At 45.0% G+C, this 14,318-nt stretch overlaps 1 protein-coding gene across 2 annotated transcripts; it reads left to right on the top strand.

Moving 5' to 3' along the window:
- Window positions 1-5,606: 5,606 nt before the first annotated feature.
- PRELID3B (PRELI domain containing 3B) lies at window positions 5,607-12,588 on the top strand. 2 transcript variants are annotated; one of them, XM_064465324.1, is made up of 7 exons: window positions 5,607-5,789; window positions 7,545-7,713; window positions 8,073-8,162; window positions 8,759-8,829; window positions 9,664-9,766; window positions 10,441-10,562; window positions 11,673-12,588. In XM_064465324.1, the coding sequence occupies exons 1-6, from the start codon at window positions 5,758-5,760 to the stop codon at window positions 10,558-10,560; spliced, it is 585 nt and encodes a 194-aa protein (XP_064321394.1). In that variant the 5' UTR covers window positions 5,607-5,757; the 3' UTR covers window positions 10,561-10,562; window positions 11,673-12,588. The 2 variants fall into 2 exon arrangements, with proteins under 2 accessions (XP_064321394.1, XP_064321393.1); XM_064465323.1 differs by having other exon boundaries at window positions 5,608-5,789; window positions 10,441-12,588.
- The last annotated feature ends 1,730 nt before the right edge of the window (window positions 12,589-14,318 follow it).

Raw genomic sequence — 14,318 nt, 5'->3', positions numbered from 1 at the left:
CTCCCAGGATTCCTGCAGCCTATATTTCACTTGTCCTTGTGATGAACATCGTAGATGCTAAAAGATTGTTATTTATTCACGTTACCTGAAAACTTCTGGGTTTTTTCAGTCCTTTGGGGATGGCACTGGCAGAAGCAATGGATTTCTGGAGGTACATGTTTAGTATTCATTGTAGGTTACCTATATCAGAGATCAGCTTGCCAATTACAGTCCCTTATATCCTTTCACCAGCAGAAGATGAGTACAGATCATCTGCACGTTGAAGGGGTAGCACTTTCCTGTAGTGTAAAATACTATGGTGCATATGTGCAGGGCCACTTTCAGAAATGATGTAATCTGGTCTAAGATCACGCTGTTGTTAAAAGGACCGTTTGTGGCCACATATTCCTGTCCCCTCCATTTTTCTGCTGCTGCAGTCATGCAGCTGAGCAGCCAGTAATATCAGAAAACTTGTCCTGCGGTCAGTCAGGTCTTTTTTGTAGGTTTAAGTTTCTGCCAAATTAACCAGGCTTAACTAGAGGATGTAAAACGGACTCTTTTTTTTATTATTTGGGGATGTCTCATTGCTTTATGTTGACTTTTGAAGTGCTGAAAAAAGGGGCCTGAATGTGTATTTCTGATTTGTTTCCAGCAAGCAATTTATGTTTAGATCAAATTTTAACATGGAAGCAGGGGAACAATTTATTTCTGCAGAAAAATATGCTCTGGATGTAGGGGTGGGCAGACCCTTGAGAGTGGTTGCTGCTGGGACGCAGGGTCAGAGTGGGGATCTTGGCCGCCTCCATTTGGCAGTGCTTAGAGACGTGGGTACTTTGAGGTGAGTTCACTTGCGAGACTGTAAGTACGTCCTTTCCCTCCGATGGAGTCACGGGCAACAGCTCTGCACGTGGAGAACCTCGTGGAAATCGAGCCCCCTCTTGTGGTTTTTCCCACGCAGAAGGCATGGATCGATTCAACTTAATTTCTGAATAAAAATACAGGTATCTGCAGCTTTTCTCTGAAAGTTGATACTGTTACTGCTATTTCCTCTCTTCTTAGGGGATGACAGGTATTAGTCTCAGGCTAGAAAATGATAATCTGTAATAATTTTTATTTGCATTTTATACGCAACTTGATAGCCATTTTCACCAGAACATGGGGGATTAGGGGAAAGGGCTATTTCTATAATCTGATTTTTCTTCAGATTGAGGGAGGAAAAGCCCTAAATACTAAAGGATAAAATAAAAATACTCTCCTGGTTGAATGATAAAGTTTAGAAACAAATACAGGCATCTGGTTGTCTTACAGTGATCTGCATTTTATTTTGGGTTGAACCAAATTGCATTATACTAACAAATACCGAGTCAGTGTTTGTTAGAGGATGAAGAACAAACGCACTGAACTTAGAAAACTGTTGAATGTCTGGCTAAAACCAAGCCATGATTCCAGCAGGCGCTCTGGGAGTTACACAGCATTGGCTTGGTCAGCCCTCACCACTTGTTCTTGCAACCTCCCTGCCTCCTCTGCAATACTGGCATGGCCTTTCTGTGATTTTCTTCAGTTCCATTTATGGTTCACAGTGCAGAACACAGAAATCCAGCTGCCTTGTTTCTTTACAGCGCCCATTCTGGCCATATGAACAGCTGTTCCGGTGCAACGTGAGTAGCAGCTCGAGAACGGGAGTAACTGACCTCCGATGGCTTCTGTTCCAGCAACCTTAAACAGCTTTGACAAAAGTTGAGATGTCAGTTGTATAGAGTGTAGTCTGACAGTGCAACTGCCTTGGTTGAGGCAGGTAGCTTTAAGATAGTGTAGAGCTCAGTGGTCTTAAATGCTGTTTGCTGCATTCCTGTCCCTTCCCTCTGCCCGGGGTCAAACGATGAGTCCAGACCTCAGCTGTGACAAGGAATTTGGGACTACATCAGTTATGAAGAAGGAAGGTGAAAGGTTTTGGAGTGGGAAGCCAGCTTGCTGAAGCAGCGGGAAGCAGCTGTTAGGACTCAACATCAGCAGTGGAACAGCTAATGCCATTCAGAGGAGAAAAAAATGCTAAATAATGCTAGCTATTTTGATACAACTACATTTTCAGTGTTGAAGAGGAAATATTTTTATTCTATCTATGTTTCTCTGAAGAGAGAAGAGATGCACTGAAGCACGTGAATGCTAATCCATGATATAGTTTAAGCTCTGTCCTGACCTAGTAAATGTATCATCATGTAAACTCATTTGCAAGTAACATAGTGTTTTCAGGATGTGATACATTGTGAGTGGTGGCATTTCTCCATTAGTGTCTACTTTCGATACTAATCAGAAATCTGGAAGGACCACAGTTAGTTGAACAAAATGCCTATTAAAGTATGAGCAAAACCCAGAGCTGGTACTATCCTACACTGAGATATCGCTGTGCTTTCTTTCTGAAAAGAAGGGTATTTGCTTATTAAAAGTACAATTTGAGGTGACCTTCTCATACAGAGATATGTCTAATGACTTGCAAGGCATTAAAGAACTGATTCTGGAAGCACTGAAGAGAGAGCTTTGCTATCCAACAAAGCTCCTTTAAGAAGTACATACAGGAAAATACAGCCAAGCACTAACAACCTCATATACCAAATTGAGCGCTGACGGTAAGAGAGTGTTTATAGATGGAGTAGTCATTAATAATTGTGTAATGAAAGTCATTGAAGAGGTATGTCTGGGAAAGAAAACATTGATAATGTCAGTTTTCCGCCAGTACAACTGCCAGACTGACAAAGGGAGTGGGAACTTGTTTTTCCAGCTCAAGAAAAGCGTGAGACCTTTGAATGGTTTTCATTAACGCTGAATGCGAATACCAACATTTCACACACATCAAAACTTGTAACTTCAGATCAAAGAACTCGTGCAGTACTATTGTAGTGTTACCTGTATTTCAGAATACGGCAGAGGAAGGAAATACACTATCAAATACATTTTTCTGAAGTGTATGAAGTAGTAAACTTGCCTCAGTTGTAATTTGAAAGCTGTTAAGTGCTGCGATACATGAAGCAGGGTAAGCAACCAGATCTCATACCCTGCCTATTGCAAGCAAGTGCAGCAGTTAAATGTGGAACCTTCCCCACTTACTCTTTGCCATTCCAGGCATCCGCAACCTTTCCGCAGTAAAATTTGGTTGTGGCGATCAACTACGAATGCCACTTCTGACCTGCACTCGTTCCATTCAGAACTGCAGCTTGAATCACTGCCATTGTGACCAAACCCTTTTCAGTTCAGAATTTGTTGATGTTTTGTACTGTAGAGCAGCCAGGCTGATCTCTGGGATTAGGGCTTTGAACCAGGGTGGTGTTTGCTTTTCTAAGTGTGACATGATACCTCTATTTTTTCCTTTCAGAAAGCTAAAACCGCAACTGTCTAAGCCTAAGAGGGTTTGACAATCTGAGGGGTTGGTAGCCATTACGGAGTGCAGGAATGATCTGCGCCTAATGCTGGAGATAAAGTGACTTCAGGTTTGTAAGCAATTTCCTGACATTTATGCGTTTCAGTCAAAACAGTGGATATTTTATGAGGCTGCTTAAAGGGGACAACTCACACTGCCCTGCTGGCAAACATGGGTCTGAAAATACAAAATCGTGATGTCTTGTTCTGCAAATAAATTCACTGGAAGCTCCGAGAGATTCCATACACAATTCCGAGATCAATTTCAAGTCTGCCAAGGAGGCTGTTCTGCCAAAATCCATATGAAGCACATAAACACAAGGCGCATTCTATGCATCAGTTGCATTCAGAAGAGTCATAAGCAAACAGCCCCTTAAAGATATGTATGACCTAAGTAATCTCACCGTGGGTTTCCACAGATTTTTATATTCATTTGTAGATGTCCATTATGGTCCTTAATGATCATCTTGGTAGTACCTGGGAATGGACAGACTTAACTGAAAGAATGTTTTCTTTGATTTCAGTTCTTAGACAGATACTGTCAACATATAGAGGAAAAGATATTGAATTTCATAGTATTAAATTCTTGGTCATAAAAATGGACACAATATTCTCAAGGTGCAGCATCACCAGTGTAAACAATTCTAATGTTTGGGATGCACTTTTTCCTCTGCAGCTACAAATGAGCATTTTATTTTCCTGAAGTGCGGCTTTATTATTTATGGTTTTATTATTCCTTTTAAAAGCCAGGTTTACAAGTAGTTCAGCCCTTGATATCATTCAAATACAGAACCTTGCTTGAACAAAACTGTTAAAAAATCCTGAAGTTTGTATGAGCTGTTGAGATCTAGCTCCTAATCTGCACTGAATGTCAGCACGCTTCCTTCCTGGAGACGTAATCTTGCTTTGCTTCCAGCAGCTAACTCTTCTTTTATAGAAGAAACTGCTGAGAGGCTCCAGATGGCCTAATGGATAGGCGATGGGTGTCTGCTGAATTGCCACTGTCTATTTAAGGGTCACCATCTTCTACAACTATGTATCGCGTTCCAAGACACTTGCAAAATGCTTAGCATCTTTAACATCCTTTGCAAAATTCCCCAGTTGGAAAAATCACTCAGTTGGGTATTTAGGCTACCAGGGATTTAGAACTGACTTGCGACCTTCCAGAAATACATGCGTACACATGAATGCACAGGAACATTCACTGAATCCGAGTCCTTCCACAGAGCGACTAGGATTCCTGGCACTGCAGAGATGCCAGAAACGTCACTGTGTGAAGGAACCTGTTTCTGGGAAGTTTCCCTCTCAACCTTTTTCCAGCTCTGTGTCAAGGATGAATAAACAGCTCAGGACAGTTAGCTGAAACCCTTCCATCCTGGAACGGCCTGCCTGTTCCAGAAGATCCTTCTTAACATGGAAAAAAGTAAAGTGGCTGTTTTGTAACTGCTGGTTATAAAATAACTTCCAGGCAGCGTTACTTACAAAACAAGTTGGCTGAGGAGAGCAGTGAGCTGGGCTGGGTGGGGCGCTGGTATGACTGCTCATCCATCAGTTAAATAACGTTCACACGTGTCCTGCCCTTCAGCCCAGCACATGCCCCTCACGCCAGGGAGACTGGGAGGACCCCGGCGCCCTCTGCTGACCGACGGCCCCGAAAACAGCTAACGCCGTGACGTCGGACCCTCGGCCAGGCGTAACGCTGACGTTTTACGCACGGCGGTAGGAGAAGGGCTCCTGCAGGCCTGAGTTAGTCTAAAACGCGTACTAACGCCAAGCGTTCCTGACCAAGCCTTACGGAAGCTGACCGGCCATACCTATGGAATGGGCGCCCTATAACGCACTTGCGCAACTTGAAAATTTTTCAAATGTTAACAGCGCTTCGTTGGCGGAAGCTCCTCAGTTGGACTCGTACCCGCACCTCGGCTCACGGGGCGGGGGGAGGCAACCGCTCGAGAAACGTGACAGCTGTTCCTGTAACGTCACCCTCACACGTCACGGTTGGTGAGACAAGGGGAGTGCCGCCACCCGGGCCGGCCGCCGCGGCGCGCAGGCGCAGTGAGTGCGGCCGGGCCATCAGGCAGGCGCGTGCCATCCGCCGCCCCCCCCGCGCTGCTCGTTCTCGGCGGCCGGCAAGCCTCTGCGTGACTTTCACGCGCTACGTGACCTCCTGACGTCAGGGCGGCGCGGCGCGGCGATTGGAGGACAGCGTTCCGTGCCCCGCGGCAGGGCTGCGGCCGGCTCCTCGCTGCGCAGGCGCGGCGGCTGCCGGCGGCGGTGACTGGGGCCCGCCGGTCCCGCGGCGGGGGGGCGGCGGTGCTGCTGCTGTTGTTGCTCTTGTCGCCATCCCGTCCCAGCCCCGCTGCCATCATGAAGATCTGGACCTCGGAGCACGTTTTCGAGTAAGCGCGGGGCGGGACCGGCGTGAGGGGGGAAGCGGGGCTGCGCGGGGAGGGGAGGGGAAGGGAGGGGAGAGCGGCCGTCCCTCCGGCGGGGCGCTCCCCGCTCCCAGGCCATCAGCCCTGTCCCGCAGCCCGGCCTGGCCGCTGCCGCTCGCCCGCCGCCGGTGACCTTCCCCCCGCACACGCCCTTGCCGCCCGCGGGTGTCTCGCCCGCTGCCGGACGGGCGGCGTGCGGGGCGCCGGCCGGGGGTTGCCGCGGAGGGGCGGGCGGTCAGGCCGCGGGAGCCCCTCACAGAGCGTTGCGGGGTGCCCGGGCCCGGCTGCGCTGGCGGCCGCCTCAGCGAGGGGCCCCGTGGTGCTGTCCTCGCCCTCCAGCTGCAGGGCTTGTGAGCCTTGTGAGCCGCTTCACCCTGCGGGCTCGGGTGCGCCAGAACACCCGCGCTGGGAAATAACCCGAAGGGAGTATTTGTTAGGGGAAAGTAACAGCTTAATAAATTACACTGGTGTTACCGAAACCTGAAACAAATTGCAGTCTTTCAGCATTATGTCACAGGGAGAACGTTCTTATCCAATTATAATTCAGAAGGGAGTTAATCAGGACTGCTGAGTTCATCAGCTGTAGCGTATGTTTAACCTACATGTACCACTGTCCCACCCACGAAATAGATGTTTCTCTCTAGGGAAGGATGTTTGCACAGGGATTTGTGGTGAATGGAGTTAAATCCAGCTGGCAGCCGATCATAAGTGGGGTACCCCAGGGCTCAGCACTGGGGCCAGTTCTGTTTAATATCTTTATCAATGATCTGGATGAGGGGATCAAGTGCACCCTCAGTCAGTTTGCAGATGACACCAAGCTGGCAGGAGTGTTGATCTGCTCGAGGGCAGGAAGGCTCTGCAGAGGGACCTGGACAGGCTGCATCGATGAGACAAGGCCAGTTGTGTGAGGTTTAACAAGGCCAAGTGCCGGGTCCTGCCCTTGGGTCACACCAACCCCAGGCAACGCCCCAGGCCTGGGGCAGAGGGGCTGGGAAGTGCCCGGCGGAGAAGGCCCTGGGGGTGCTGGCTGACAGCCGGCTGGGCATGAGCCAGCAGTGCCCGGGTGGCCAAGGAGGCCACCAGCCCCCGGGCTTGTGTCAGCACTGGTGTGGCCAGCAGGGGCCGGGCAGGGATGGGGCCCCTGTGCTCGGCCCTGGGGAGGCCCCACCTCGAATGCTGGGCTCAGGTTTGGGCCCCTCAGAACAAGAAGGCCCTTGAGGTGCTGGAGCATGTCCAGAGAAGGGCAGCGGCGCTGGGGCAGGGTCTGGAGCACAAGTGTGCTGGGGGGCGGCTGAGGGAGCTGGGGGGGTTTAGCCTGGAGAAGAGGAGGCTGAGGGGAGACCTTACAACTCTCTACCTGAAAGGAGGCTCTAGTGAGGTGGGGGCTGGTCTCTTCTCCCAGGTACTAAGTGATGGGATGAGAAGAAATGGCCACAAGCTGTATCAGGGCAGGTTTAGATTGGATATTAGGAAAAAATGTCTTCACTGACAGAGTGGTCAGGGTTTGGAACAGGCTGCCCAGAGAGGTGGGGGAGTCACCATCCCTGGGGGTGTTCAAAAAACATGTAGACGTGGCACTTGGGGACATGATTTAGGAGGCCTGGGGGTGTTGCGCTGGCAGTTGGACCTGATGATCTTAGAGGTCTTTTCCAACCTTAATGATTCTATGATTCTATTCTATGATTCTATTAACTTTGTTGCTCGATTCTCTCTTGGCAGTCACCCCTGGGAAACGGTAACGACGGCTGCCATGCAGAAGTACCCAAATCCCATGAACCCCAGCGTGGTTGGCGTCGATGTCCTAGACAGACACGTAGACCCTAGTGGGAAGTTGCACAGCCACAGGCTCCTCAGTACAGAGTGGGGAATACCCTCCATTGTGAAATCTGTATGTATTGCAGTGCAGAGCTTGAAAAGGTTGCTGGAGGGAGGGGAAGTGGTTGTAATAGACATGAATTATTTCATAACTTTAATGGTTGAAAGATATAAGCATTTTTATATCAGTTCAGCTCAACAGCCGCACACGTAGTGACTAACTGCTAGCCAAAAACTGCATAGATCTTGGATTGCTTCCACCTTAAAACTGAGATGTACCTCAACTGAATAAGTTTTATTTTAAGCTAAACCCGAATCCTGTTGACTTAGTGTCCTTTCAATACGATAACCACTGCTTCTGCATCTATAGGCACTACAAAAATTGCAGTTGTTTAGCATAATTAATTCTGTATATGTTTGCCTGTCTTCTAGCTCATTGGGACCTGCAGAACAAAGACATATGTTCAGGAACACTCTGTTGTTGACCCAGTGAAAAAAACGATGGAGCTTAAATCCAGTAATGTAAGTAGCTGTGTTTATGCAATTGAAATAGATGACAGGTTATAATGATGCCTTGCAAATTTGAAAAGGAAAATAATCTCAAAAATTACTTGGAAATTGCATTAGAACAATACAAGTTATAGGTTTAAGTAAAGTGTTTATAGTTGCCTGGTTCTGTTTTTCAGAAGCTACTAGTTTTTTTAAACTTGTCAGGACCAAAGCATCTGAACATACCAATGAGCAGGATAGCGGTGGCTTGGGGGGCGGGAGGGGGTGCGGGTGTTAATAAAAAACAGCCATTTAGTGTCCATTGTCATAACTTCCTAGCCATGTAACATTTTGCTCCTTGTACTCCTCCATCTGTCCGATTCCATTGTTGAAATGTTCTTAGAAATATGGTCGTTTATATTGGTAAATGATCCAAAAACTTAAGGAAGAGAACTAGATCAGCAAATGCTGAACCCAGAGATTTCTTGATCTCGTTCTACAACCCTAATACTTGCAGGAAAAGTGTAATGTTTGAATCGGATGAAAGCACTGGTTTTGAATCTGCAGTTTTATTTGCTACATTCCTTTAATATTTTCATCACAGGGTAATCTTGTCTTATATTCTACAGATTTCATTTACAAACCTAGTGTCAGTAGATGAGAGGCTTGTCTATAAACCGCACCCTTACGAGCCAGACAAGTAAGTACCTCTTTGTTCTGAGATTGCCCTGAAGTACTGCTTTGAGAATTCCCATGGTTTCCCCTGATCAGAAGATGAGATTTACATCACCTTTGTTATGGTAGCTTGTCTAAAGAATTAAATGGACTGTCGTTTTCTGTAGTGACACTGCTTCTGCAGAGCACTGCTGGGAAACGTACTGTCGTGCTGTGATGGAATCCAGTTCAGATCAGCTTATCTGTGACTGAGTTTGTGTACATCTTCAGTTACCAGCTCCTTATTTCCAATCTCTTCATCAGCTTGAGCTCAGAACCTGCACTGGAGGCTTGTTTATCTGCCTTTAGTCTAGAATTTTGAAGGTCTGGGTTTTGGTGTTTGGGGATTTTTTTTTTAAGGCAACTTTAGAGCTTGCTGAGTCTGTACTCCTGGAACTAGTGATAGTTCTGGAGGATCTTTTTAGGGATTCTAACATCAGAGGTTTTTGCTCTCCTTGTATTGTGAGTCAGAAATGTTAAACCCCTGTTGTTGAAGGGGATGTCTTAATGCTATTTTCCCAGTATACCTTCAGTCCAGGTCTGCTGTTCCCACTCTTAACTTGCCACTGCTAAAGATGGAAATAGCTGACCAAGTTGAACACTTGGACTTAGCTGGGACTCGTGGTGTTTGTTTTACAAGTAGAAGCATCAAGCAGTTAAGCACTGTGGAAGTGGGCTGTGTTTATGGGGCAAGAAGTTCTGTGTTACGCAGTGAAGCTGATGAGGGAATATACTTGTTGGGGAGGAACGAGTTTCTTACAGCAATGCATTCTTTTTTTAAACTACTTGGAATAACTCTGTTTCCTGCTTTCTGTTTCAGAACCATTTTGACACAAGAAGCAATAATATCTGTAAAAGGTGTCAGTCTCAGCAGTTACCTAGAAGGGCTAATGGCAAACACAATTTCCTCCAATGCCAATAAAGTAAGTATGACCCTTGTGGGAAGTGTGTGACCACTGACTAAATGACAAAGGGAATAAAAATCTCTATTTTACTTCTTGGCTTCATCAACAATCTTAGGAAGGGTCCGCGTAGTTCTACTGCCTTAACTGTAGAGGCTGAAGGCTCAGCTTGCTGAACTTCCTCTTTGTTTTCCTCTTGTGAATGGAGATAAATTATTACTGGCAAAGCTCTCTGAATTCTCACTGGGAAAACATCTCCACTCACTTAACAGTCTGGCGCTGTCAGTCTTTTGCTGCCTTCTTGATGCAGTCTTAGTTTTTGCTATTGAAAAGAGATATACTTCTAGACAGATCTGAAGTAGTAACGTGGGAGTAATGAAGTGGTGTTTTAGTTGAGAATGTGTCCTCTGGGAATCCAAAATTGTCTTGAGTTCAGCCTCAAGAATGATAAAACAATGTGGATAAAAAGTCTTTTGTGGCTCATAATGCAAGCACTGCTGACATAAGGAATTTTTCATGAGATGTAAGGCAGTACTCTGGTTATTGACGTGAGAAATATTGGAGGGGCATGTATTGCTATACCTTTTCTTCCTTTTTCAGCTGTTGTGTCTTTAGTCATTTTCAGTAAGGCAGGGCTTAATCTATTTACTTATTTGCTATGATTTATATGCTGATAAACTTTCCCTTAACTGTAGGGCCGTGAAGCATTGGAATGGGTAATTAATAGACTGAACGCTGAAATTGAAGAGCTCACAGCTTCAGCAAGAGGAACCATGAGGAATTCAATGGCAGCAGCAGCATTTGTAGAGAAATGATAGTAAATATACCCATCTTACTAATGAGGTTTAACAATCCAAAGCTCCTCTCCAAACCTAAACATGTGTATCCTTTGTTATTTAAAGGCATACCTTGTGTACTAGGCACGTTTCAAATTTAATTTGGAGAAAAGCTGATTTCTTACTAATGAGGCTGATGCGCAAAGCCTAGTTAATATATTGGTTCAGCTGGACCGAATTTCGGTTACAGATGAAGAAATAATTTTTGAGTATAGTTCCTGTATTTACATGAACACTAACTTATAATGTTTTCAGATATGAAATAGCCTCATTTAGTGATGAGGCTGCATATGGTGGAGGAGAGTGGCATGTTAGGTTAACTTCTGTGGAATTTTTACTTTTGTGTGACTTACGGACTACCTCCTTTGGGACCAAGCCCAAAATGAAGCAGAATGGTTTGTTCTGTTTGTCAATTTTTGATAGTTGCGTGATACAACTTGGTTTAATAGAACATTTATTACTTGACGCTTGAAATACAAAAGAATGTACAAAATATTTTCTTATAAGCTTTTTAACTTGTTTGGCTGAACTAATGTGGTACTCAAACTGTTTTTCAGTCAATATAGGGAAAACATACAGTGTCTCTTATCTACTAAGACCTAAATTCTGTTCCTAAATGCAACATTAGTGAGCTGGGTGTGCAGTAACTTAAAATTTTGTCTTAAACTTCTAGAATAAGATCTCCATGTCTAAAAGCCATTAAATAAAGGGGTACAATAAGCACAGAGCCTCGAAATCTTGCAAGCTGCTCGGGCATCTAAGAATGGTAGGTGTTCGCTTCAAAATTTCAAAGCAGCACGTAAAGGACTAAAAAAACCTTTGTGAAGTTGGCTAAAGAGATACGTAACCCTAAGAGGAAGTGATATTAAAGAATGCTGATGGTACACTCATTAACTTGATTGTGCTCCAAAAATAACCCATTACATCACCTGAATATTGTGTTGTCCTTTAAATTAAACATGGTGTTCTACGTTCCAGAAGGTCCTTTACCTCTTGAACTAATTTGCTCACGACACAAGGTTGTTAATTTTAAAACCTTGAGCATAAAAAGTTTTCTACAGTTTGTGTTTGTTTCTTGGTACTCGCTGTAGATTCCTGGTACTGTCATCAGTCATGAGCTGTGGGAACTTAACGGTCGGACCTTGACATCCTTCCTCCCGTCCTCCACCAGCCTGCTGGTGGCCCTGGTGACTCCAGCAGAGGCTGGCTGTCCCGTGAGGCTCCTTCCGTGTGAAGGAAAAATGGAAGGACACAGCCCTGAATTAGCTGATGCTGTGTTTTGTGCCACAGGCTCTTCCTGGAATTTCGATTCTGAGCTTACAAGTAATTTCAAGACCCTCTCTTAGCCTTCAAGAACTGTAATGTCACCTGCTCCGGCACATTTTCCATTGCATGCCATTTCTGTTATATCAGAATTGCCTGTTGGGTAGTGTCTGCTATGTAGAGAATCAGAGCTTATTTTCAGTGGTAACCACATGGGAACACAATCTTCTGTAAGATTTGTGTAGGGGGAAAAAACAAGTATATCTATAACTTCTAAAAATTTAACTATTCTAACTATTTTTCTAAAAATAAATGGTTTGAGACTACCTTAATAAACTGACATCACTGAGGTTTGCCATGCTTTTACAGGTTATTACAACTGAAACAGCATTTCAATTTTAAGTGTATGTGAAACTTCTGCAAAACTTCACCATCATTTCTGATAAAAATGCAATGCTTGAAACTGACTTTAAATGTTTGTTTAGCCATTAGCATCACTTGGCATCTTAGAGTCAATTTTTTTTCTTTTCCTAATTTATCTGCACTAAGGCCTGTATAGTACGAACTCACAGTTTGCCCTTGCACTGAAAAAGGTTTAATTTTTGCAAGCATTTGACAACTTCTTGAAAGATCATTACTTTTTGTTCTATTTTATTTATATGCCTGCATTCTCACATTCTGTCAGGAAGTATGGCTTTCTGTATGTTGTGCTTTTTAAATAAAATTTTATCTGAGTTCTGGCTAGTTCCTGAAACCTTTTGATCTCTTTGGATCACTGCTAGGTGAGTAACCTAAAATGAAGAGAGTGAAAGTGAAGAAAGACTCTGGAGTTAATAGCTCCTTTTATTGAAATGCATATCCCGAAATGCACGTTTGCAGCTGCTGTGGTCTTTCTTGTTTCTTAGTAACTGCTTTTCTGCAAATCTGACGCATTAACTATCAACCACATTTCAGTTTGCTGGAGCCTGTGGAAAGATTTTCAGTCTGCTTGGACTGAGATTTGTATGCTACAATTTCCGCGTTAAGGAATGTGTCTCCGCACGTGGAATCTTAATGCTCACTATTGTTGAGAGCAGAAGAGAACAAAGCGTCTGGGTCCGCACAGCCCCCTAACAGCGTGCCTGTTTACCCACAAGTCTCGCAACAGGAGACGGTACCTAAAGATGCTTTGCTCAATGCATGCAGCAGTTACAGAATGTGCTGGGCCGTCGCAGGAGAAGGAAGTAGATGCCTGCCCTGTGCTGGCTGGGCATACGTGCTAGAATGGTTTCTTAGCGAGCCGCTTCAGCCAGTCGTGCGTTCCCTGTGGATCAGCTCCTCCGTGCAGTGCAGGGCTGTGTCACGGCTGGCAATGCTGTGATGAAATTGGGTTCTATGGGTGAGTGGGCCAAGGTAGTGCAGAGGAGCTGTGTGCTCTGGTGGTTAGAAGGAATGGAGGAGGTACGTAAGAAAGGAGCTACAGCTGGAGGGACAAAACTGAAGGACTAGGAAGAAAGGAAAAAGGGAGAGGAGGGGGCGGGAAGGGGCGCAGGGGTGGAGGAATGTGATGTGAGCAAATGGGTGGTGTGGCCTCTGGTATCCACCCACCTGCTTCAGCTTGCCTAAATGGATCCATGTTTTACCTCAGCTGCAGATTTAGGCTTTTAAATCAGTAAAACTTCATAAAACTTTGCTAAGAAATAGAACAGAAGTGAGTAAACTTCAGATCCGAAGCTCAATGGCCTGGAGGATGTTTTAAGAGGGCACTGTTAAATCTTTTGTTCTCACCGCTCACCTGAAGTTTTCATTAATAAATCATGAGGTTTCCTTGCTGTTCATTGTCTTAATTATTTTGGATGACTTTCATGTTCCTGTGACCCTTAAGTACTCCAGCACAGCTACCAAGGATGTCTGCCAGGAGGAGGGGTGTGCCGCAAGTCTCCAAAGCATTCGTCTAAAGCAAGTTGCATCCAGAAATGCTATTACAGTTAATTTTAAACCAGAAGTTTAAATTGCAGTAGCTGGAAGCTGGAGATCTTGGTAAGCTTAATGCCCTCTTCTGTTGAGACTGAACTCTTGCATCATCTGCTGGTTCTAATGGAAACACAGGGCTCTTGAATTCCCAAATGTTTGTAGGGACATAGCCATATCCCTATGGAAAGATTCTTCTCAATGAAACTGCTTCCCTGATTTCTATCTAAAAGTTGAACCAAGGAATGCAAAAATTACTTTTCCTCAGGTTTGGTATAAGAATTGGTCATACCGGAGTGGGATTTTGGTGTTAACTTAGTAAAGCATTATTTTACTCTAAATTACACTCACCTTGTCTGTCGCTTCTTGATTTAAACGGGCTCGGGATGGCTAAAGCAGCAGGATAACAGATTAACTTGTTTTACATTAACCTCAAGGCATTCTAAGAAGAAAAGATCTGTAGGGTTTTAAATTTTTCCAGTGCTGTGTAGTTGTCTGGCTTCCATGTACTCATCTGTGCTATA

This window comes from Phalacrocorax carbo, chromosome 14 (genome assembly GCF_963921805.1).
Source record: "Phalacrocorax carbo chromosome 14, bPhaCar2.1, whole genome shotgun sequence".
Classification (NCBI taxonomy): domain Eukaryota; kingdom Metazoa; phylum Chordata; class Aves; order Suliformes; family Phalacrocoracidae; genus Phalacrocorax; species Phalacrocorax carbo.
The sequence above is the reverse complement of the archived record's forward strand: the minus strand, read 5'-3'. Positions and strand labels throughout refer to the sequence as shown.

Coding starts and splice junctions, on each gene's coding strand:
- PRELID3B (XM_064465324.1), top strand. CDS start 5,758: ATGAAGATCTGGACCTCGGAGCACGTTTTCGA. Junction 7,714..8,072: donor TACCCTCCATTGTGAAATCT/GTATGTATTGCA, acceptor CCTGTCTTCTAG/CTCATTGGGACCTGCAGAAC. Junction 8,163..8,758: donor TGGAGCTTAAATCCAGTAAT/GTAAGTAGCTGT, acceptor TATATTCTACAG/ATTTCATTTACAAACCTAGT.